Genomic DNA, 24,459 nt, shown 5'->3' on the forward strand with positions numbered 1-24,459 from the left:
ATACCACCTTTGCACCTTTCTTCCCCAACAGTTAAACAATCCCTCGCCATTGATATTTTCCACTTTTCTTCTTCTTATCTTCTCGATTCAAACGAACCCCCTTTTTATTCCTGCAGGTTTCTTGGTTCAACCTTTGTTTTGCACGAAAAATAGTGTTTTCCGTGCAATATCCTGGTTTGGTATATTCTATTAAAACTTTAAATTTAAATTTAAATAAGATCGAGAGGAGGTTTTTGATGATGATGGATGCAGGTGGATGCGTGGAGCAAGGGAAAAACATCATCACGGCGGCGAAGCACGTAAACAAAAGGGTCAGATACGCCAACAAGACAATCAAGAAGAACAACAGATCATCGTCGTCGTGTAAGAAGATGAGAAGAGAGGCTGTGTTTCCACGGGTCCCGGAAGTTCTGCAACAACTCTTCGTTTCCTGCAGAGAAATCTTCAAAGGCCCCGGCACTGTTCCTCCTGCTTCTGATGTAAACAAGCTTCGCAGTATTCTGGGTAAGTAATAAGCAGTGGCGGAGCCACGTATTAGTAAGGGTTGACACGTTTCGACCATGAAATTAGAATTTTTTTTATTAGTTACTTATTATTTTGGGTACAATCTCCAAGCTAAAATTTTATTTATATTCATCTCATTTAAAAATTTTATATCTTTCACGAATGGCTTTTAGATACACTATTGAAAATAAGTGTTCATCACCAAAATTCAACTGTTTTGTTGAAGAAATTTCCAGCTTTGTCTAAATCTTTTTCATTGTTTATTAATGGTAACTTATGGATCATGTATTGTTTAGGAATTCGTTAGATTTGTATAGTTAAAAGAAAGTTCAGTTTCTGTCATTTAGTGTAATCACTTCACCTTCATATCGGTTTAATTCTGTGAAAATCGATGGTTGATGCATGCATGGGTTAACTAAATAGATGTTTTGATTATATATTAGGTGATTTTTATATATAGGAATTTGGAAATTGACTCACTTTTAGCACAGGAAAGTGGTGGTGTTTGTGGATCCCACATCTCCGTTGTCGGCCGTGTCTTTTCATATTATATATATTAACTGACCTTATTCGTGTAATGAAATAAGGAGAGGTAAGGTAGTAGGTTGTCCTTAATTATAAATTGAGAGTAATTTTCGTGGAAGACCTCCGGTAATTATAAATTATCCACCGTGAGACTCGATCCCACAATCACAAGATTAAAAGTCTTGCGTTCTATCGAGCTGATTGGACAATTCTTTTCATACTATATATAAACAATGGGTTTTCTTATTTCTTTGTGCTCGTACTGTTTTTGGGTCCTAAATATTAAATTTGTAATAACTTTTGTTTTCATTTTTTTTTAGATAAGATGAAGGCAGAAGATGTTGGACTTAGCAAAAATCTGCACTTCTTCAAGGCAAGGGGTGCGGTCAAAGGCACTCCAAGAGTCACCTGTACTACCATTTACCAGTGTGATGAGTTCTCGGTAAGACCTAACTTTGCCATCTTTCATGTATTGCGATGTTTATTATTATTACTGACATAATAATTATTATTGAGGTCGTTGATACATATCGCAATCATATAATAACAGTTTTAGATAATGTTATTATTATTATTATTAACTTTTGTAATAATTTAATTAAAAATGGATTTAAAATTTTATATTAAGGGTCGAATTTATAAAGTTTTAGAGGATCAACATATTAAAGTTTAGACGGATAAAATTAGATTATCAATAAAAAATATAAAAAATTATTTAAATTATTTAAAAATTTAAATTTTCCGGATAGTGATGACTCCATTTAACACCTTAGTCCATCCTAGTTAAACCTGTAGCATAACTGGATTGGTATATTCTATAAGTTTAATATAGCAATGCTTGCACAAGGAACCATCAACATTCATACTTGGATTTGTATTGTGCAGTTGTGCATTTTCTTTATACCAGAGGCGGCGGTCATCCCGCTGCATAATCATCCGGGGATGACTGTTTTCAGCAAGCTCTTACTCGGAACAATGCACATAAAATCATACGATTGGGTTGATCCGATCGATACAAAGAACGACACGACACCATCCCCCCAATGTAAGACTTCTGTCTTTCGACGAATTCATTCATGATCTTCGTCAATATGATTATGATCCAAGTTTTTCCATTTCTTCAGTGAGATTGGCAAGGTTGAAAGCCAACAGTGCATACACGGCGCCGTGCGACACGTCGGTGTTGTATCCGACAACCGGAGGCAACATCCATGAATTCACGGCCGTAACGCCATGCGCGGTGCTCGATGTCATGGGACCTCCGTATTCCAAAGACGAAGGCCGCGATTGCTCCTATTACAAAGATTTCCCTATAGGGATCATGAAGATGGAGGAACAAGAGGAGTGAGTGAAGAAGAGAGAATGTTATGGATGGTTGCAAGAAATTGAAGCGCCGGAGGGTGCAGAGATGGATAGAATGGAGTACTTTGGTCCTCAGATTAAACAAACCACCTTTTAGATAGTGGGAAAAATATCAAGGCTTTTTATACGATCACCGCACTGTTCCTTCACAGACTATACAATTTTTATTGGTTTTAAACAAGGTGGGCTAATGGTTTGTGAAATACTTTTATGTTAATTACGAGGGCTTAAAATGTTGAATGAACTTTGACGAGCATTGTTGTTTTAGTTAAAAAGTTTGTACCATTAAATAAAAAACATAGAAAGTAGTTTATACCATTAAATGAAAAACAAAGAATGTGTAATCCATTGGTAGTTTAAGTTATGGCTTCTACGCATGTACTTGAATCATGCAACGTGTATGCATCAAGTACCATCTACTTTTATTTGATAATATATCAAGTAAAATATATTATTTGATAATAAAAGTGCATTGACTTTTTGAGAATTTATCAATTGTGAGGTTTAATTTTTTTTGCAAATAGAAACGGTTAACTTTTATTGAAAATAAAGAAATATTTGAAATTATAACAATGTTTAAAATTATAAATATAAACTAAATACATAATTAGAACATTTCTTATAAGTTGATACGAGAAATTAATCACTTAAAATTATAGAAAGACTATATAAGAAAGAAGATAAAATTCATCCTAAAAACTAAAATAAAATATAGATAAGATTAGATTTGATTGTATCGGATAACAAATTATAATATAAGATTTAACTATTGAAAGATCATCAACAATCGCAAATCTAAATCGAGAGAATTATAATTTCCTTCCAAAAGAGTCTCTTGTATCGTTTCTTCAAATTATTATAAATTTGAAGTTATAGAATAATAGTTAACTAATATGGTGTATTGGATTTTTTTAATTAAGTTTTAGGAATATGATTAACAAATGAGAGTAAAATCTATTTATACAATTTAAAAATAAAAATATTTTTAATGTATTTTTTTGTAAATTATAATTTCGTTGTTAATCACTGATATGTTGAGGCCTTCAGAGTATCTAGGAAGTTTCATAATTTATAATTTTGTAAAAGAAAATCAATTACCTCTATGAATATGAATTCAAGGTTAGTTTACAAAGAAATCACTAAAATTGCATAAATTTAGGGGAAAGTTTTGATTGTTATCTTCAGCTTGAAACTCATCGTTGAATGTTAGTTTATAAGGAATCTATGACATAGATGAGATGCCAGGTATGTTTTCAGATGTCTCAATTTTCATGTTACTTTTGTAGGCATGAGTGCATGCATTCTTTTGTGGTGTTAAATGAACTAGATAAGGAGAACCATCATGTGAGGATCAAGTGTCTAGTTGGTAGACCCTAGCAGAATAAGCAAAGATGTTTTAGATTTTCTTCGAGGGTTTGTGTGATCAAACCTTAGAAAATTTTAAAATCCAGTTCAGCGTAGGAGATGAAGATCTCCATGAGAGTTAAGAATACCAAGTAGCTTTAATCAGTATGTCAATCACTCTATTTGCTAGAAACGTCATAATATACCTCAGTCAGTGCCACGACACTTCAGTTGCTAACTGGACGCAGATGACCCAAGTACTCTGATGAGTAAGTTAGCATAATATTATTCTGATTCAGTAGTTCTGAAATCCACCATATATACTAAGAGCGCTAAAGGTCAGGAGTGAGTTGCTAGTCTCGAAGTGCAGAGATTCCTCTAATTTTGTCAATATGTAGTCATGCGTCAGTAAGGAATCAACTAAGTGAGCCAAGCCTCGTTAGTTATGTCTTCGTGTTGGTATATGAACGGGAGCTATATACAACACATAGAAGTATGCAGCGTTATATAGTATCGTAGACTTTGGGTGCTTCATATTAAAGAAAATTAAGTTCGTTAAGCATCGTATGACTAATGATAGTTGTCATCGAATAACTTAAGGATGGTAAGCATTAGCGAGTGCAAGATGTAGAGTCTTAGAACCGCTAAGTTAGAGTTTGTTTTGTGTTGCGTACTCTTCAAGAGTCAAATGTTACAAGTATCGCTAGATGAGTGGTCCATTTTAGTTGTGAGTACCTTAAATACACGATCAGGTGATCAAAGCATATGTAGGCCGTAAGGTATATAAGAAACAGTCAAGTTCTATGAATGAGTATTGAATTAGAGTTGCGCAACAAAAGCATAGAGATTTACGTTGGTCGAGAATTATCGTCGCTTCTCTAGTAGTCAATTGAGACAATGTTGACAAGTGTTGTAACATCTCAGGATATGGTATGATGAGTTACATGTGTTCAACAAGTAAAAAAGGTTATCAGTTTTGCAGTGAGTTAACTCGATTGAGTAAGGTTAACCAAAAAAGGAATTTAGCGATAACAGTGAATCTTACAAAAGCGTCATCCTTGTGGCCCGTTCCAAGCGTATAGTGTCAGATTGTAAGAATGTGATTTCTTTATCTCCGTGCTTTTAAAGGTTTACGCTTGAAGTTTGGCATTGGTAGCACCCTCAGAAAATCATTGATCAATTTTACGATTTCTAAGCCCTATGTCAGCTGTAAGGACTTCTTCCTTTAGAATCAGTTTTGATATAAGTTTATGTACTTCAATATTCCTAAGTGTTTGACTTAAGGATAAGTCGTCGTTTGGATCGAGTTTTAACACCTCAATTTATAGACTAGTAGTTTCGGGTTTACCTAGGAGGTAAGTGGACCCCGTAGATTTATTTATTTAGCCTTTAATAGTTAAAGTATATGCTGGAAATTAGATGTTAGAATGTTGAATTAATGTTAAAATATGAAATTGGATTAATTTGGAAAATTAGTAAAGTTTGGGGATTAAATCATAAACACGAAAAATATGGACTTAAGTGAAAATTTTGTAATCTTTGAGGTAATATGTTTTAATTAAATGCTGGAAATTTTTGGTTGATCGATGACTAAATTACATATTTGTATAAGTTATGGGTATGAAATGGAAATTGGTATAAGTTAATAATTATAAATTAAACATGTTATTAGAATGTTCGAATTTATTTTATGATGCTTAAATTTAAGATTAGATAGCAAAGAGGACTATATTGAATAAAATAGAAAAGTTGAGATGAAATTCTAAAAAAAAATATCCTATGATTAGAATTATAGTATAATGGATTTATAATTGAATTTGGAAAGTTGTAACAGTATAAGAGTTAAATCGCAAAATGGAAAGAGATTGAAGACTTAAATGACAATTGTATAATTATTAAAAAAGATTTTAAATAATATATTGGAATCAAATATATTAAAAATATTACATTATGATTTTATGCGGTTAAATAGTTTGGTAATAAATGTTAAACTAGGAGATTTTAAAAGAAACAAAATTTCCCCCTCCTTCAAACAGTAATTGTTAAACAAAAAATGTGACATCCTTAATTTGTATTCATAAATTAATGTGAGTTAAGGGTGTTACATGTTAAATGAGGAGGGAAAAGAAACATGCTAATTATACTTAATTTGTTCTCCATTAAGTTTTGAAGAGGAAAAAACATTAATAAAATTTTAGATTGATATGGAAAATCGAAAATAGATTTGGTGAATTGATGGTGGAAATTTGGAAAGACTCAAATTAAAAAGATTTAATTGGATTTTTTTTAAATTTTGGGAAAGAAATATCAAATTAGAATTTTATGAGAAGTTGAACAATTTATTAATATTAATACAAAAGTTCATTAATAACAATTGACACTTTAAAAAACTCATGGGCCTATTATTTTAATTTTTTTTTAAAAATTTTATTATAAAAATAAAGAAAAATATTATACTAGTTTTTTTAATTTGTTGGCCCTAGGTGGGCGCCCCTCCTGTCCTGGCCCAGGGCCGGCCCTGTCTGCACATTTCTTACTTTTAATCTCAGTCATATGTTTTTACTCATCAAATGATCCTAAATATGTGTAAAACTAATAAGTTTTACACTAATTTTTAGTCATTAGATTTAAATAAATAATTATATTAAATTTTATTAAAATTTATAACTCATAAATAAATAATTATTTAAATCACAATAAAATATTTTTTTCTTTTTGGGATTAGAATTTAGGGTTTAAAGTGTAAGATTTGGGTTTTTGATATAGGTTTCTAGAGTTTGAGAATTTGGTGTTTGAGGTTTTAGATTTAGGATTTGGTAAAAGAGATTGTTTTAATGTCAGTTAAAATATTTATTTATGAGTTATAAATTTTAACTAAATCTAATTCATTTATGTATTTAAATCTAATGGCTACAAATTAGCGTAAAAATTACTAATTTAATAAAGTGTAACCAGTGGTGGAACTTGACGAAAAAGTTTGAAGGGGCCAATTTAAAATTTTAAAAAATAAATTCAAAGGTTTAAATTAAAATTTTTAAAAAATTAGGGTCTAATTAAAAAAATTTGAAATTTGAGAGGCTTAATGAGAATTTTTAAATGTTATGGGAGGGGATTAGTTAAGAACACTAAAGTTATAAAGTTTAATATGATTTCTATAAATTTTGAGGGGGGGAATAATTTTTTACAAAATTATGAGTCTAAATTATAATTTTTTAAATTTTGGGGGGCCATGGCCCCAGTAGTCCTTGTTGAATTTTGCCCGAGAGTGTAAGCGAATCATACATATATATATATATATATATATATATATATAATCATATATTTTTTATTTTTTATATTTAATATGGGGTGAGTTTTTTCAATAATACAGTCGAAAAAATTGTTCTGATAGGGCACTCGAGAGATTATTTGTTCAAATGGGGTGAATGTTACAGTACACATCGAAGTCGCACTAGGCTCTCTGCATCCCCAAGGTCGCATGGAACACCATGTGACTCCCCGCCCCTGATCACAATGCCTCTCTCTCCCCCAATTTTAGCATTCTCAATTTTTTATCTAATGATTAAAACTTAAATAATAAATTTGAATAAAAATTTAAATTCGTTTTATTCTTTTTACTGATTTCCTATGATGTTGTTTAGCTCAAGATTAGAACTTTTGTATAATAATAATAATTACGGATGGACACATAAAAGTATGTTTGGTAATTAATTTTGAAATTTAGAAAATAAAGAATTTATAAAATCTTAAAGAATAAAAATAAATTATTAATAAAAAATTAAAATAAATCTAAAGCATATGATTTGAATTTTTTTTTAAAAACGATTATATCATATATTCTCTCTTGATTCATTGATGATAATAATTATAAAAGAATGAAGATATGAGATGAAATCATGAAAAACATGAGATGAAATAATGTCATAATCATAGCAGCAATAACTCAACATGGTCAAAGTTCGGTAAAAATTCGACTTAGGTTGACTTGATTCGAGACCTTAACGAGTTGAGTCGAACAAAGTTTAAATCAACTAAATAAGTACGCAAGCAACTCTTTAATTTTTTATATAATTTTTAGTAGTTATCTTAAAAAAAATATTTATTACACTAAAAAATAAACCTTATTTATTATTTTAATATATTTGTGGATTGTTATTTTAGTTTAGACTTTAAAATTACTTCATACACTTTTTGAAAAAAAATTGGTTAAATTTTTTAATTTATCTTTATATTAAGTTATATATAGTGTTAGTAGATTTTACCTATATTTAAGAAAATAAGATAAAATTTTCAGTGAACTAAACAAACAATGAGGCGAGCAATGAATATTGAGCTTAATGAGCAACGAGTCAAGCAACAAGTTTTCTTAACGAGCACGAGTCAAGCAAAATTTTAACGAGCAAAGAGTTTAGTCGAGCAACAAAAATTTTTAACGAGCACTAATCAGGTACTGCCCAACTAACGATCGACTCACTCGATAATCACCCCTAATCTCATATATTATCTTTTGATTCATTGATAATAATAAGAATAATAATAAGAGTATGGAAAATATGAGATGAACTCATGTCATAAGCATATTTTATGAATGATGAATGTGAGTGAGTGTTTTATTCCCAAACTATTCCCTTTCCACACATACACATACACATATACATACACATACACATACACATACACATACACATACACATACACATACACATACACATACACATACACATACACATACACATACATACACATACACATACACATACACAACACATACACATACCATACACATACACATACACAACACATACACATACCATACACATACACATACACATACACATACACACACATACACATACACATACACATACCATACACATACCATACACATACACATACACATACACATACACATACACATACACATACACATACACATACACATACCACACATACACATACAGACACATACACATACACACACATACACAGACCATACACATACACATACACATACACATACACATACACAACATACACATACACATACACATACACATACACATACACATACACATACACATACACAGACACATACACATACACATACACATACACATACACACATACACATACACATACACATACACATACACATACCATACACATACACTACACATACACATACACATACACATACACATACACATACACATACACATACACATACAACATACACATACACATACACATACATACACATACACATACACATACACACATACACATAACATACACATACACATACACATACACATACACATACACATACACATACACACACATACACATACCATACACATACACATACACATACACATACACATACACATACACATACACATACACATACACATACACATACACATACACATACACATACACATACACATACACATACACAACACATACACATACACATACACATACACATACACATACACACATACACATACACATACACATACACATACACATACACATACAACAAACACATACACATACACATACACATACACATACACATACACATACACATACACATACACATACACATACACATACACATACACATACACATACACATACACATACACATACACATACACATACACATACACATACACATACACATACACATACACATACACATACACACATACACATACACATACACATACACATACACATACACATACCATACACATACACATACATACACATACACATACACATACACATACACATACACATACACATACACATACACATACACACATACACATACACATACATACACATACACATACACATACATACACATACACATACACACACACATACACATACACATACACATACACATACACATACACATACACATACACATACACACACATACACATACACATACACATACACATACACATACACATACACATACACATACATACACATACACATACACATACACATACACATACACATACACATACACATACACATACACATACACATACACATACACATACACATACACATACACATACACATACACATACACATACACATACACATACACATACACATACACATACACATACACATACACATACACATACACATACACATACACATACACATACATACACATACACATACACATACACATACACATACACATACACATACACATACAATACACATACACATACACATACACATACACATACACATACACATACACATACACATACACATACACATACACATACACATACACATACACATACACATACACATACACATACACATACACATACATACACATACACATACACATACACATACACATACACATACACATACACATACACATACACATACACATACACACATACACATACACATACACATACACATACACATACACATACACATACACATACACATACACATACACATACACATACACATACACATACACATACACATACACATACACATACACATACAAAGGCTGTAATCAAATCCCAACGAACAGTCCACTGAAACCTTCAAAAACATTTCTTCATTTTCCTTCTTTTTATAAACCTTTTTAAACTTTTAAGAAAAAGGGAAATTGGATATTGAGATTTCTTCGTATAAGTTCAACTTTACTCTACTTTGTTACTTGCGATTTTGTTTTCATATTTTAAAATTATAAAATAGTTATGAATAATATTTATTCAAATAAATATTAGAAGAATTAATCATTACATTTATAATATATAATCAAACTAAATTAATAATGAAAGTATACGCTTAAATTTAATATTCGATAAATTAATAATCTCTCTAAAATAATAATTTTTCAGTTTCGATTTGAGTTCAAGATCTAAATTAATAATTTCGATAAATTAATAAGATAATAATTTTTCAGAAGACCTTCATATAAATTTATGGTCCTTTCAATATTATAAATTAATAATACTATAAAATTACAAATCTAAATAGGACAATTTAGTAAAATATGATTATGTTGTGTTTGTTTTTCTTAAAATTTAAATCTAATAGCATTTCATCTATAACTTTTCTTAAAATATGAACATCATTCAATTAATAAATAAAAATTTGTGTTTTATTCATGAAAAACAATGTAAGTTCGTTGAATCGAAAAAAATATCTTCAAATTAATAAATTATTAATTTATTGATTAATTAATACATCTTTAAATTAATAAAATTGTATGGTCCTGATATTTCTAATTGATAGAGGTTTTATTGTATAATAAGATTGTGTGCAGTCCTAATTTTCTCTTTTTCTTACTCTGTTATTTTTTTTTTCTTTTACCATTATTGGCTAGCGATGATATCAATTGTAGTGTTGGTTGATAATCGTCGATATTTTTTATTTTTTATTTTCTTATATCACATCTTTATTTTTCTCTTATTCTTTTAAAGTTTTAATAACTTTTATTTTATGACATGTTTTCTTTGTTTTTAAAATACGTTTTTTTTGTCTTTTGACATGTTATTGATCTTTTTGGACATTATTTTTGTTTAATTTTTTTAGAGTTGTATTTGACATCGTCTCAACTGATCAAAATGTCACTTATTTATTACATTTTAATATTTCTTGCTTGGACCTCAGATTAGATTTGGATACGCGTTTGCATTCAGAAATAGTTTCTCACAACACTCGACTCTGATTTGTGATTGTCGATGATCTCTCAATAGTTTAATTTCATGTTGTAGTTCGTTTATCGAATGGAGTTAAATGTGTTCATATCTATATTTGGTTTAGGTTTTTAATGAATATTTAACAATTTTCATATATGGATTTTGTATGATCACAAGTTACTAATTACTTGTCTCAATGACTACAAGAAATGTCTTAATTATATATTTAAAATTTTCATATATAATCTTGCAATAATCAAGTGACATTAATGGTAAAGGAATTGCTATTATTTTTTGATGTCCCGAGTTTGAGCACCAAGAATACCAGGTGTGTAAGCATTTAATGTTAAATGGTTGAGATTTATCTTTTGAACAAATATTATTTTATACGTATCTCAAATTAATAAAAAAATTATAAATCTCCATTATAAATTTTAGATATATTTTTAATAAGACTGATGACTTATATTTCATAAAAATAATATATGTCAAGTTCTATGGATGAGTATTGAATTAGAGTTGCGCAGCAAAAGCATTAAATGAGTGGTCCATTTTTAGTTGTGAATACCTTAAATACGCGATCAGGTGATCAAAGCATATGTAGGCTGTAAGGTATATAAGAAACAGTCAAGTTCTATGGATGAGTATTGAATTAGAGTTGCGCAGCAAAAGCATAGTGATTTACGTTGGTCGAGAATTATCGTCGCTTCTCTAGTAGTTAATATTGAGACAATGTTGACAAGTGTTGTAACATCTCAGGATGTGGTATGATGAGTTACATGTGTTCAACAAGTAAAAAAGGCTATCAGTTTATGCAGTGAGTTAACTCGATTGAGTAAGGTTAACCAAAAAAAGGAATTTAGCAATAACAGTGAATCTCATAGAAGTGTCATCCTTGTGGTACGTTCCAAGCGTATAGTGTCAGATTGTAAGAATGTGATTTCTTTAGCTCCGTGCTTTTTAAAGGTTTACACTTGAAGTTTGGCATTGGTAGCACCCTCAGAAAATTGTTGATCAATTTTACGATTTCTAAGCCCTATGTCAGCTGTAAGGACTTCTTCCTTTAGAATCAGTTTTTATATAAGTTTATGTACTTCAATATTCCTAAGTGTTTGACTTAAGGATAAGTCGTCGTTTGGATCGAGTAAATTTTGAGGACGAAATTTCTTTTAAGGAATGGAGAGTTTTAACACCTCAATTTATAGGCTAGTAGTTTCGGGTTTACCTAGGAGATAAGTGGACCCTGTATATTTCTTTATTTGAGTTGTGTTTAATTGGGTTGGTTTTGGGCCCAATTAGCCTTTAATAGTTAAAGTAATATGCTGGAAATTAGATGTTAGAATGTTGAATTAATGTTAAAATATGAAATTGGATTAATTTGGAAAATTAGTAAAGTTTGGGGATTAAATCATAAACACAAAAAATATATGGACTTAAGTGAAAATTTTGTAATCTTTGAGGTAATATGTTTTAATTAAATGCTGGAAATTTTTGGTTGATTGAGGACTAAATTACATATTTTATAAGTTATGGGTATGAAATGGAAATTGGTATAAGTTAATAATTATAAATTAAACCAAAAATTAATCCAATATATAATTAAAATAGAAAAGTTGAGATGAAATTCTAAAAAAATATATCCTATGATTAGAATTATAGTATAATGGATTTATAATTGAATTTGGAAAGTTGTAATAGTATAAGAGTTAAATCGCAAAATGGAAAGAGATTGAAGACTTAAATGACAATTGTATAATTATTAAAAAAAGATTTTAAATAATATATTGGAATCAAATATATTAAAAATATTACATCATGATTTTACGCGGTTAAATAGTTTGATAATAAATGTTAAACTAGGAGATTTTAAAAGAAACAAAATTTTTCCCTCTTTCGAACAGTAATTGTTAAACAAAAAATGTGACATCCTTAATTTGTATTCATAAATTAATGTGAGTTAAGGGTGTTACATGTTAAATGAGGAGGGGAAAAGAAACATGCTAATTATACTTAATTTTTTCTCCCATTGAGTTTTGAAAAGGAACAAAACATTAATAAAATTTTAGATTGATATGAAAAATCGAAAAATAGATTTGGTGAATTGATGGTGGAAATTTGGAAAGACTCAAATTAAAAAGATTTAATTGGATTTTTTTTAAAATTTTGGGAAAGAAATATTAAATTAGAATTTTATGAGAAGTTGAACAATTTATTAATATTAATAAAAGTTCATTAATAACAATTGACACTTAAAAAACTCATGGGCCTATTATTTTAATTTTTTTAAAAATTTTATTATAAAAATAAAGAAAAATATTATACTAGTTTTTTTTAATTTGTTGTCCCTGGGTGGGCGCCCCTCCTGTCCTGGCCCAGGGCCGGCCCTGTCTTCACATTTCTTACTTTTAATCTCTCAGTCATATGTTTTTACTCATCAAATGATCCTAAATATGTGTAAAACTAAAAAGTCATATATGTGGGTTATGATCCACTTACACTACGTAAAACTAATAAGTTTTACACTAATTTTTAGTCATTAGATTTAAATAAATAATTATCTTAAATTTTATTAAAATTTATAACTCATAAATAAATATTTATTTAAATCACAATAAAATATTTTTTTCTTTTTGGGATTAGAATTTAGGGTTTAAAGTTTAATATTTGGGTTTTTGATATAGGTTTTTAGAGTTTGAGAATTTGGGGTTTGAGGTTTTAGATTTAGGATTTGGTAAAAAGAGATATTGTTTTAATGTCAGTTAAAATATATTTGTATGAGTTATAAATTTTAACTAAATCTAATTCATTTATGTATTTAAATCTAATGGCTACAAATTAGCGTAAAATTATTAATTAATATAGTGTAAGCAGTGGTGGAACTTGACGAAAAAGTTTGAGGGGGCCAATTTAAAATTTTAAAAATAAATTCAAAGGTTTAAATTAAAATTTTTAAAAAATTGTGAAGGGTTTAGTTTATACTTTTTTTTTTAAAAAATTAGGGTCTAATTAAAAATTTTTGAAAATTTGAGAGGCTTAATGAGAATTTTTAAATATTATGGGAGGGGATTAATTAAGAACACTAAAAGTTATAAAGTTTAATATGAATTTCTATAAATTTTGGGGGGGGGGGCAAATTAATTTTTTTACAAAAATTAAGAGTCTAAATTATAATTTTTTAAATTTTGGGGGCTATGGTCCCAGAGTCCTTGTTGAATTTTGCCTGAGAGTGTAAGCGAATCATATATATATATATATATATATATATATATATATATATATATATATATATATATATATATATATATATAATTTAAATAATCATATATTTTATATTTTTTATATTTAATATGGGGTGATTTTTTTCAATAATACAGTCGAAAAAAATTTGTTCCGATAGGGCACCCGAGAGATTATTTATTCAAATGGGGTGAATGCTACAATACATATCGAACTCGCACTAGGCTCCCCGCGTCTCCTCAAGGTCGCATGGAACACCATGTGACTCTCCCTCCCCTTATCACAATGTGTCTCTCTACCCCCAATTTTAACATTCTCAATTTTTTATCTAATGATTAAAACTTAAATAAAAAATGAAATATGAAAACAAATTGGGAGGCATCTCCCTCAAATTTATATTAGAGTCGCATGGATTGCAATTCGTCTTTGGGGTGTACTGTAGCAATTACCTTATTTGAAGATATAATTCCAATAGTGTTCTATTCGACTGCATTATTGCAAAAAAATCAACCATTTAATATGTGACAAATATAAATATATGTCTAAAAATATTATGAAACTCTAGTAGGATAGGTACAAGGTATGGTAAAGGTTGATTGAACTTGTTTGTTAACTCAAATCTGTGACATTATAAATACAAAACAAAATCTACCTCTTATATTAAGAAAATATACTTTATAAAATATTCTAAATGAAACTTTTTTTTCCAATAATTTATTCATTTGAAAATAAAAATTCAATAAAATGAAAGTAAATTCTTTTTTTAAATAGTCATAAATAATAAATTTGAATAAAAATTTAAATTCGTTTTATTCTTTTTACTGATTTCCTATGATGTTGTTTAGCTCAAGATTAGAACTTTTGTATAATAATAATAATTACGGATGGACACATAAAAGTATGTTGGTAATTAATTTTGAAATTTAGAAAATAAAGAATTTATAAAATCTTAAAGAATAAAAATAAATTATTAATAAAAAATAAAAATAAATCTAAAGCATATGATTTGAATTTTTTTAAAAACGATTATATCATATATTCTCTCTTGATTCATTGATGATAATAATTATAAAAGAATGAAGATATGAGATGAAATCATGAAAAACATGAGATGAAATAATGTCATAATCATAGCAGCAATAACTTAATTTGGTCAAAGTTCGGTAAAAACTCGACTTAGGTTGACTTGATTCGAGACCTTAATGAGTTGAGTCGAACAAAGTCTAAATCGACTAAATAAGTACGCAAGCAACTCTTTAATTTTTTATATAATTTTTAGTAGTTATCTTAAAAAAATATTTATTACACTAAAAAATAAACCTTATTTATTATTTTAATATATTTGTGGATTGTTATTTTGGTTTAGACTTTAAGGTGGTGTTTGTTTTTGAAGAGGTAAAATGTCTGCAGTCTGCGGACCACATCTGCAGGCATCTGCAGCAGAAGAGGTGGACCAAAAGTCTGCAGTCTACAAGAAAAAGACTGTTTGTTTTTTAACGTATGCAAACTGCTAAAATAAACTGAAATATAAATAAACTGATTTTTTAAACTTAAAAGAGTTTTGTAATACTGATATTTAAATAATTTTAGTTTTACAATACTAAAATTTAAATAATTTATACAACTACAATAATAATTTTTTTAAAAAAACAAACACTACCTTATTAATTCTATTATACGTCGCACATAATCACATGTATTATTAGTTTTATAAGTTTTATAGAATAAAATTTATAAATGATCATTAAATTATATGATTTTTTTTAAATAGTAATTTTGTAATACTTTTAATTTTTTTTAAATATATATTCATAATTTTTTTTATAATTATATGATATTTTAGAAAATATTTTTTAATTTATCAAATTATTTATGATTATTTTTTATTTAATTGTGATTATATTTTAAAATTTTAAAAACATAATTTATAATTTTTATTTTAAAATCTTAATTATCAAACAATGAAATCATTTTTTATTAAGCAATGTGGTTTAAATACTTACATTTTGTATAAAAAGTTTAAATATATTTAAAAATAACAAATCTAAAAAATATTATATTTAAACTTAAATCAAAATAATTAAAATAAATATAAAATTTTAATAATATATAAAAAATTATATGATATAAAATTAATATCTATAATATATAAAAAATTAATATTTAATTTATTTAAAAAATTAATATTAAAATTAATATCTATATATAATATAAATATTAATATTTAATTTATTTAAAAAATTAATATTAAAATTAAAATAAAATATAATAAAATTAAATAAAACCTCTTTGAAGAGGTTAGAAGACGTCTGAAGACATAAGACCACGTCTGCGCCGCGCAGACCACGCGCAGACGTTAGAAGGGCTTCTGTCTTCTAAAAACAAACGGTCTGCGAAGCCTAATGTCTGCGCGTGGTCTGCGCGACGCAGACATAAGAGCTTTGCAGACCTTACACAGTAAAAACAAACACCACCTAAAATTACTTCATACACTTTTTGAAAAAAAAAATTGGTTAAATTTTTTAATTTATCTTTATATTAAGTTATATATAGTGTTAGTAGATTTTACCTATATTTAAGAAAATAAGGTAAAATTTTCAGTGAGCTAAACAAATAACGAGGCGAGCAATGAACATCGAGCTTAATGTGCAACGAGTCAAGCAACAAATTTTCTTAACGAGCACGAGTCGAACAAAATTTTAACGAGCAAAGAGTCGAGTCGAGCAACAAAATTTTTTAACGAGCACTAATCAGGTACTGCCCAACTAACGATCGACTCACTTGATAATCACCCCTAATCTCATATATTATCTCTTGATTCATCGATAATAATAAGAATAATAATAAAAGAATGAAAAGTATGAAAAATATGAGATGAAAATGAAATCATGTCATAAGCATATTTTATGAATGATGAATGTGAGTGAGTATTTTATTCCCAAACTATTCCCTTTCCACACATACACATACAAAGATTGTGTGCAGTCCTAATTTTCTCTTTTTCTTACTCTGATATTTTTTTTTCTTTTACCATTATTGGCTAGCGATGATATCAATTGTAGTGTTGGTTGGTAATCGTTGATATTTTTTATTTTCTTATATCACATCTTTATTTTTCTCTTATTCTTTTAAAGTTTTAATAACTTTTATCTTATGACATGTTTTCTTTGTTTTTATAATACGTTTTTTTGTCTTTTGACATGTTATTGATCTTTTTGGACATTATTTTTGTTTAATTTTTTTAGAGTTGTATTTGACATCGTCTCAACTGATCAATATGTCACTTATTTGTTACATTTTAATATTTCTTGCTTTGGACCTCATATTAGATTTGGATACGCGGTTTGCATTCAGAGATAGTTTTCTCATAACACTCGACTCTGATTTGTGATTGTCGATAATCTCTCAATAGTTTAATTTCATGTTGTAGTTCGTTTATCGAATGGAGTTAAATGTGTTCATATCTATATTTGGTTTAGGTTTTTAATGAATATTTAACAAATTTCATATATGGTTTTTGTATGATCACAAGTTACTAATTACTTGTCTCAATGACTACAGGAAATGTCTTAATTATATATTTAAAATTTTCATATATAATCTTGCAATAATCAAGTGACATTAGTGGTAAAGGAATTGCTATTATTTTTTGATGTCCCGAGTTTGAGCACCAAGAATATCAGGTGTGTAAGCATTTAATGTTAAATGGTTGAGATTTATCTTTTGAACAAATATTATTTTATACGTATCTCAAATTAATAAAAAAAATTATAAATCTCCATTATAAATTTTAGATATATTTTTAATAAAACTGATGACTTATATTTTCATAAAAATAACATAGATAATAGGATTCAAAATAAGTATAAAAAATTATCATAAAAGTTATATTTAAGATTATAAAAAAAATGTTAAAAATCCTAATTTTTTTCTTTCTTTTTAACTCCTTCAGCCGCAAATTTTTTTTTCCCTTTTAACTTTGCTGGCAACGGTATTTAGACTTTGGCTCGGTATTTAATTTTTTAATTAAGAATTAATATTTAGGGTAAAATATGCGTTTAATACTTAAACTTTTAATTTTGAACTATTTTAATACATAAAATTTCAAAATATTTAAAATTATACCTACAATTTAGTTTTTATTTCATTTTAGTACCTCAGTTCAAAATTTATCGTTAAGTTTTGAAAAAAAATTAAAAATTTAGGTACTAAAAAGGGCCAAATCTTATAGTTTAGGTCTAAATGTGTTAAATTTTTAACGGCTAAATAATAAAATGAAAAACTAAACGTTAAATATGATTTTAAAAAATTTAAAAGTTTAAGTATTAAAACAAATTAAAACTGTTAGTTTAAATATTAAATACGTAGTTTAACCTAATATTTATATAGTGAAAAATGTCAATACCTTCGACTTCTAAGGGTAAATATAAAATGGAGAATAGAACACGCTGGAAACATCACTTGCCCAACACACGGCCTCCCTACTCCTCCATGTGATTGCCACGTGATGTTTCTTCCTACTCAATCTTTTTCGAATTATCAAAAATACCCCCAATCGTTTTATTATTTTTTATTGCATGAAAACAATACTTGTTATTCTTAATAATTTATAAAATTTATACTCCATTAATTCATTTCTGAGCCATTACCGATTACTATTTAATAAAAAATATTTAAATTAAATTATAATAATATTAAAATTAAAACTAAAACTAAAAATAAAATTAAATATTTTTTTATAAATGATAATAGATTCTTTTTAAATCATATCTAGGAACGTGCCCATGATTTCAACTTAAGGGAGGCAAAATATAATTTTTTCTAAAGTCAGAGGGTAATTTCATAATTATACTATAAATATTTAAATTTTATATATAAATTAAATGTAAAAAAAAAAAGATTTGCTGGTTTGAGGGGGGCATACAGCCCCTCCCATTACCTTAATAGATTCGTCTCAAATCATATCTAAATTAAAAGTGTTAATGTATTAAGCTAGATATAGATCAGATTTATGTACAATATTATCCCACTTCATATTTATTCAATTTAAATTTATTTTAAATATAGGTTTGTTTTTTCTAAAATTTTTATTTGTAAATATTTAATTCAAGTTTATTTTAGGTCTACCCATATTTTAAAAAAAGTAAAATATAATTTTGTTTAATATTTATTAATTATATATATATATATATATATATATTATGTTATTTTTTAAAGGAGCGTTTCTCTCTTTTAAATACAAACAACATAATATATATTTATTTATAATGCCACGTATTATTATATATTTAATTTTTATATTATATAAAATAGAAATATATAAAAAAGGCTAGGTTCTAATTACACAATGTAAAACTAAAAAATTTTACACATTTTTAACATCGTTGGATATAAGAAATCAAAGGCTGATATTAACATTAAGAAATAATAATATATTCATTAGAGGGAAAAATTAATCTCAACTTTTGATTTCTCCTATCTAACAGTCTTAAAAAAAGTGTAAAACAAGGAATTTTACACTAAGTGAATTTAACCTTATAAAAATTGTATAATATAATATATCACAAACTTAAAAATTGAGTCCAATACAAATCCTAAATGTTAGAATCCTAGATTTCTTTTATATTTTAGATTATATAATATTTGTATCTAAATCTTTTTTTTTCAATTATAATTAGTTCTTATTTTTAAGAAAATACTATCGTCTTTTCTATAAAATAAATAAATAAAAGTTTCTCTTATTGGTGTGACGTTTATCCATTTTTTCGATTTTGTTAATCGACAACGACACCAATTTTAATATTGGTTATTGACCGTCGATATTTTTTATTGTCTTTTTCTTTTCTACATTGTATCTTTATTTTTTTTCAAAAAACATGCATGTGTTGCACGTATTCATTTACCTTTATGACACATTTTCCTATGTTTTTTTGGCATTTTTTTGCTCTTTGATCGTTTTTCGTTTATTTTTTAAGGGTTGATTTGGCATTGCCACAATTGATCAAGATGACACTTATTCTGATATCTTGTTAATCTTTCCTGCTTTGGATCCTCGAATTAGATTTGGATACTTGATTTTCGTTTGCGGATAGCTTTTCACATCGCTCGAGTCGTATTTGCGGTTTGCTGATAGTCTTTCAATAGCCTGATCCCTTTTTGTGGTTCGTTTGTCAATGCGATCAGATCTGTTTGTATCTATCTTTGTTCGAGTTTTTTTGGTTAGATTTAATCTTTCCTTGTATGATCCTTATGTGATTTTAAGTTGCTAGTTTTGTTTCATTGATTATAGGAAAATTTCCTAATTATGTGCTTAATTTATGGTTATAATTGTAAATCTTTATTGTAATTTGAGGTATTTTTTTATTTTGAATAAAATTAGTTTCTTATTTTAAAAAATCTATTTTTTTCTAAATTTTGATCGATACTTCAATTTTACTTAGAGATGTATATTTAGAATTCGATGGATATCGATTTAATTTAATAAGATGGATTTTATTTTACTTTGGAAAGTTTTGATCATATCATATTTTTAAAAGATGAGGTCGGATAAGATTTGAGTTCAGGGGAAATTTAGCATGATTTAATTAGAGATAAGATTATAATTATTTATTAATTTAATAAAGAGATTTATTTAAATACGAAATTGTATATTCAAAATATGTCAACACTTGGTCGTTTTAATACCAAATTAACATGTAAATACAAAGAATCTAAATTTGTTCTCCCATATTTGGCGAAAAAAGATGTTTGGAAAAAGGGAAGTCAACAAGAGAAGAAAGTAGGGCTAGTTTGGTCAATTGATCCGGTGGTGAAAATTCCAAACCTCTTTGTATGAGAAAGAAAAGGGGAAAACAGGGGTCGGTCAAGTTAACAGGCAGTTTTCAAGTCTCAATCTTGGGGGCGCTATTCAACTTGCCTTTGCAATTTGCAAAACACACTGGAAAAAAAACCAATCTTTTCCACTTTTTCTAAATATTTTTTAAAATAAATTATATATTTAATCAATCAATTATTAATTTAGTTCTATTTTAATCATCTTAATATTTTTTAAAACATAATTAATATTATATTATATTTTTATTTTATTCATTATCATTAATAAATAATTGTATATTATCGTAAAATCATATCACATTTTTATTAAAAAATATTACATTCACTAATTTTATTAATTTATTTACTATATGTGATCGAAATAAAACCAAAACATAACATTAATGATACTTTTAAAATATAGTTAATTGATCAAAACTAAATTCAAATGACAATTGAACGACTAAATGGTTAATTTACCCCAATTTTTATTCATATCCAAAACTATAAAATAAAAGATTTCCCAGTTTTTCAGGGCCCCTGGTTTTGCTCCCTCTCCACCTTTATATACCACCTTTGCACCTTTCTTCCCCAACCGATAAACAACCCCTCGCCATTGATATTTTTCCACTTTTCTTCCTTTTTATCTTCTCGATTCAAACGAACCCCCTTTTTATTCCTGCGGGTTTCTTGTTCAACCTTTGTTTTGCACGAAAAATAGTGTTTTCCGATAAGGAAAACAGAGGAGAGGAGGTTTTTGATGATGATGGATGCAGGTGGATGCGTGGAGCAAGGCAAAAACATTATAACGGCAGCGAAGCACGTAAACAACAGGGTCAGATACGCCAACAAGACAATCAAGAAGAACAACAGATCATCGTCGTCGTGTAAGAAGATGAGAAGAGAGGCTGTGTTTCCACGGGTCCCGGAAGTTCTGCAACAACTCTTCGTTTCCTGCAGAGAAATCTTCAAAGGCCCCGGCACTGTTCCTCCTGCTTCTGATGTAAACAAGCTTCGCGGTATTCTGGGTAAGTAATAAGCAGTGGCGGAGCCACGTAAGGGTTGGCACGTTTCTACCGTGAAATCTGGGTTTTTTCTATTAATTACTTATTATTTTGCGTAAATTCTTGGAGTTGAAATTTTATTTATACTCGTCTCATTTAAAAATTTTATATCATTAACGAATAGGTGCCTAAAAATATATTTTTGGAGTGTTCATCACCAAAATTCAACTGTTTTATTGAAGAAATTTCCAGTTTTGTCTGAATCTTTTTCATTGTTTATAAATGGTAACGTATGGATCATGTAATATTTAGGAATTCGTTAGATTTGCATAGTTAAAAGAAAGTTCAGTTTCTGTCATTTAGTGTAATCACTTCACCTTCATATCGGTTTAATTATGTGAAAATCGATGGCTAATGCATGCATGGGTTAACTAAATAGATGTTTTGATTATACATATTAGGTGATTTTTATATATAGGAATTTGGAAATTGACTCACTTTTAGCAACACCAGGAAAGTGGTGGTGTTTGTGGATCCCACGTCTCTGTTGTCGGCAGTGTATTTTCATATTATATATATAAACAATGGGTTTTCTTATTTCTATGTGCTCGTACTGGTTTTGGGTCCTAAATATTAAATTTGTAATAACTTTTGTTTTCATTTTTTTTAGATAAGATGAAGGCAGGAGATGTTGGACTTAGCAAAAATCTGCACTTCTTCAAGGCAAGGGGTGCGGTCAAAGGCACTCCAAGAGTCACCTGTACTACCATTTACCAGTGTGATGAGTTCTCGGTTAGACCTAACTTTGCCATCTTTCATGTATTGCGATGTTTTCACTTATCTTTATTATTATTACTGACATAATAATTATTATTGAGGTCATCACGGGTATCACAATCGTGTAATAATGGTTTTAGACAATATTATTACTACTATTATTAACTTTTGTAATAGTTTAATCAAAGATGGATTTAAAATTTTATGTTAAGAATAATTTATAAAATTTTAGAGGATCAATATATAAAAGTTTAAACTCATAAAATTAGATTATTAATAAAATATAATCTAAATTATATAATTTTAAATTTTTCAGAAAGTGATGGCTCCATTTAACCCCTTAGTCCATCCCTAGTTAAACCTATAGCTTAACTGAGTTGGTATATTCTATAAGTTTAATGTAGCAATGCTTGCACAAGGAACCATCAACATTCATAGTTGGATTTATATTGTGCAGTTGTGCATTTTCTTTCTACCAGAGGCGGCGGTCATACCGCTGCATAATCATCCGGGGATGACTGTTTTCAGCAAGCTTTTACTCGGAACAATGCACATAAAATCATACGATTGGGTCGATCCGATCGATACGAAGAACGACACGACACCATCCCCCCAATGTAAGATTTCTGTCTTTCGACGAATTCATTCATGATCTTCGTCAATATGATTATGATCCAAGTTTTTCCATTTCTTCAGTGAGATTGGCAAGGTTGAAAGCCAACAGTGCGTACACGGCGCCGTGCGACACGTCAGTGTTATATCCGACAACCGGAGGCAACATCCATGAATTCACGGCCGTAACGCCATGCGCGGTGCTCGATGTCATGGGACCTCCGTATTCCAAAGACGACGGCCGCGATTGCTCCTTTTACAAAGATTTCCCCTACTGGGATCATGAAGATGGAGGAACAAGAAGAGTGAGTGAAGAAGAGGGAGAATGTTATGGATGGTTGCAAGAAATTGAAGCGCCGAAGGGTGCAGAGATGGATAGAATTGAGTATTTGGGTCCTCAGATTAAATAAACCACCTTTTAGATTCATAAATATCTTGTAGATAGTGGGGGAAAATATCAAGGCTTTTAATACGATCAGCACACTGTTCCTTCACAGACTATACAATTTTTATTGGTTTTAAACAAGGTGGGCTAATGGTTTGTGAAATACTTTTATGTTAAT

General features: G+C 28.4%; 1 protein-coding gene across 2 annotated transcripts; it reads left to right on the forward strand.

Moving 5' to 3' along the window:
- The first annotated feature begins 236 nt into the window (after window positions 1-236).
- LOC120163222 (plant cysteine oxidase 2-like) lies at window positions 237-24,459 on the forward strand. 2 transcript variants are annotated; one of them, XM_039173203.1, is made up of 6 exons: window positions 237-504; window positions 1,350-1,471; window positions 1,915-2,074; window positions 2,154-2,349; window positions 22,517-22,522; window positions 24,201-24,443. In XM_039173203.1, exons 1-6 carry the CDS (start codon window positions 237-239, stop codon window positions 24,304-24,306), a joined length of 858 nt encoding a protein of 285 aa, XP_039029134.1. In that variant the 3' UTR covers window positions 24,307-24,443. The 2 variants fall into 2 exon arrangements, with proteins under 2 accessions (XP_039029134.1, XP_039029133.1); XM_039173202.1 differs by lacking the exons at window positions 237-504; window positions 1,350-1,471; window positions 1,915-2,074; window positions 2,154-2,349 and adding exons at window positions 23,178-23,299; window positions 23,742-23,901 and having other exon boundaries at window positions 22,085-22,531; window positions 23,981-24,459.

The sequence above is a fragment of the Hibiscus syriacus genome, unplaced genomic scaffold (genome assembly GCF_006381635.1).
Source record: "Hibiscus syriacus cultivar Baekdansim isolate YM2019G1 unplaced genomic scaffold, ASM638163v2 tig00111429_pilon, whole genome shotgun sequence".
NCBI classification, from domain to species: Eukaryota; Viridiplantae; Streptophyta; class Magnoliopsida; order Malvales; family Malvaceae; genus Hibiscus; species Hibiscus syriacus.

Bases quoted from the DNA above. Each gene is read 5' to 3' on its own strand.
- LOC120163222 (XM_039173202.1), top strand. From the start codon at position 22,264: ATGATGATGGATGCAGGTGGATGCGTGGAGCAAGGCAAAAACATTATA. The intron at 22,532-23,177 runs GTAAGTAATAAG...CATTTTTTTTAG, and splicing joins CAAGCTTCGCGGTATTCTGG to ATAAGATGAAGGCAGGAGAT. The intron at 23,902-23,980 runs GTAAGATTTCTG...CCATTTCTTCAG, and splicing joins CACGACACCATCCCCCCAAT to TGAGATTGGCAAGGTTGAAA.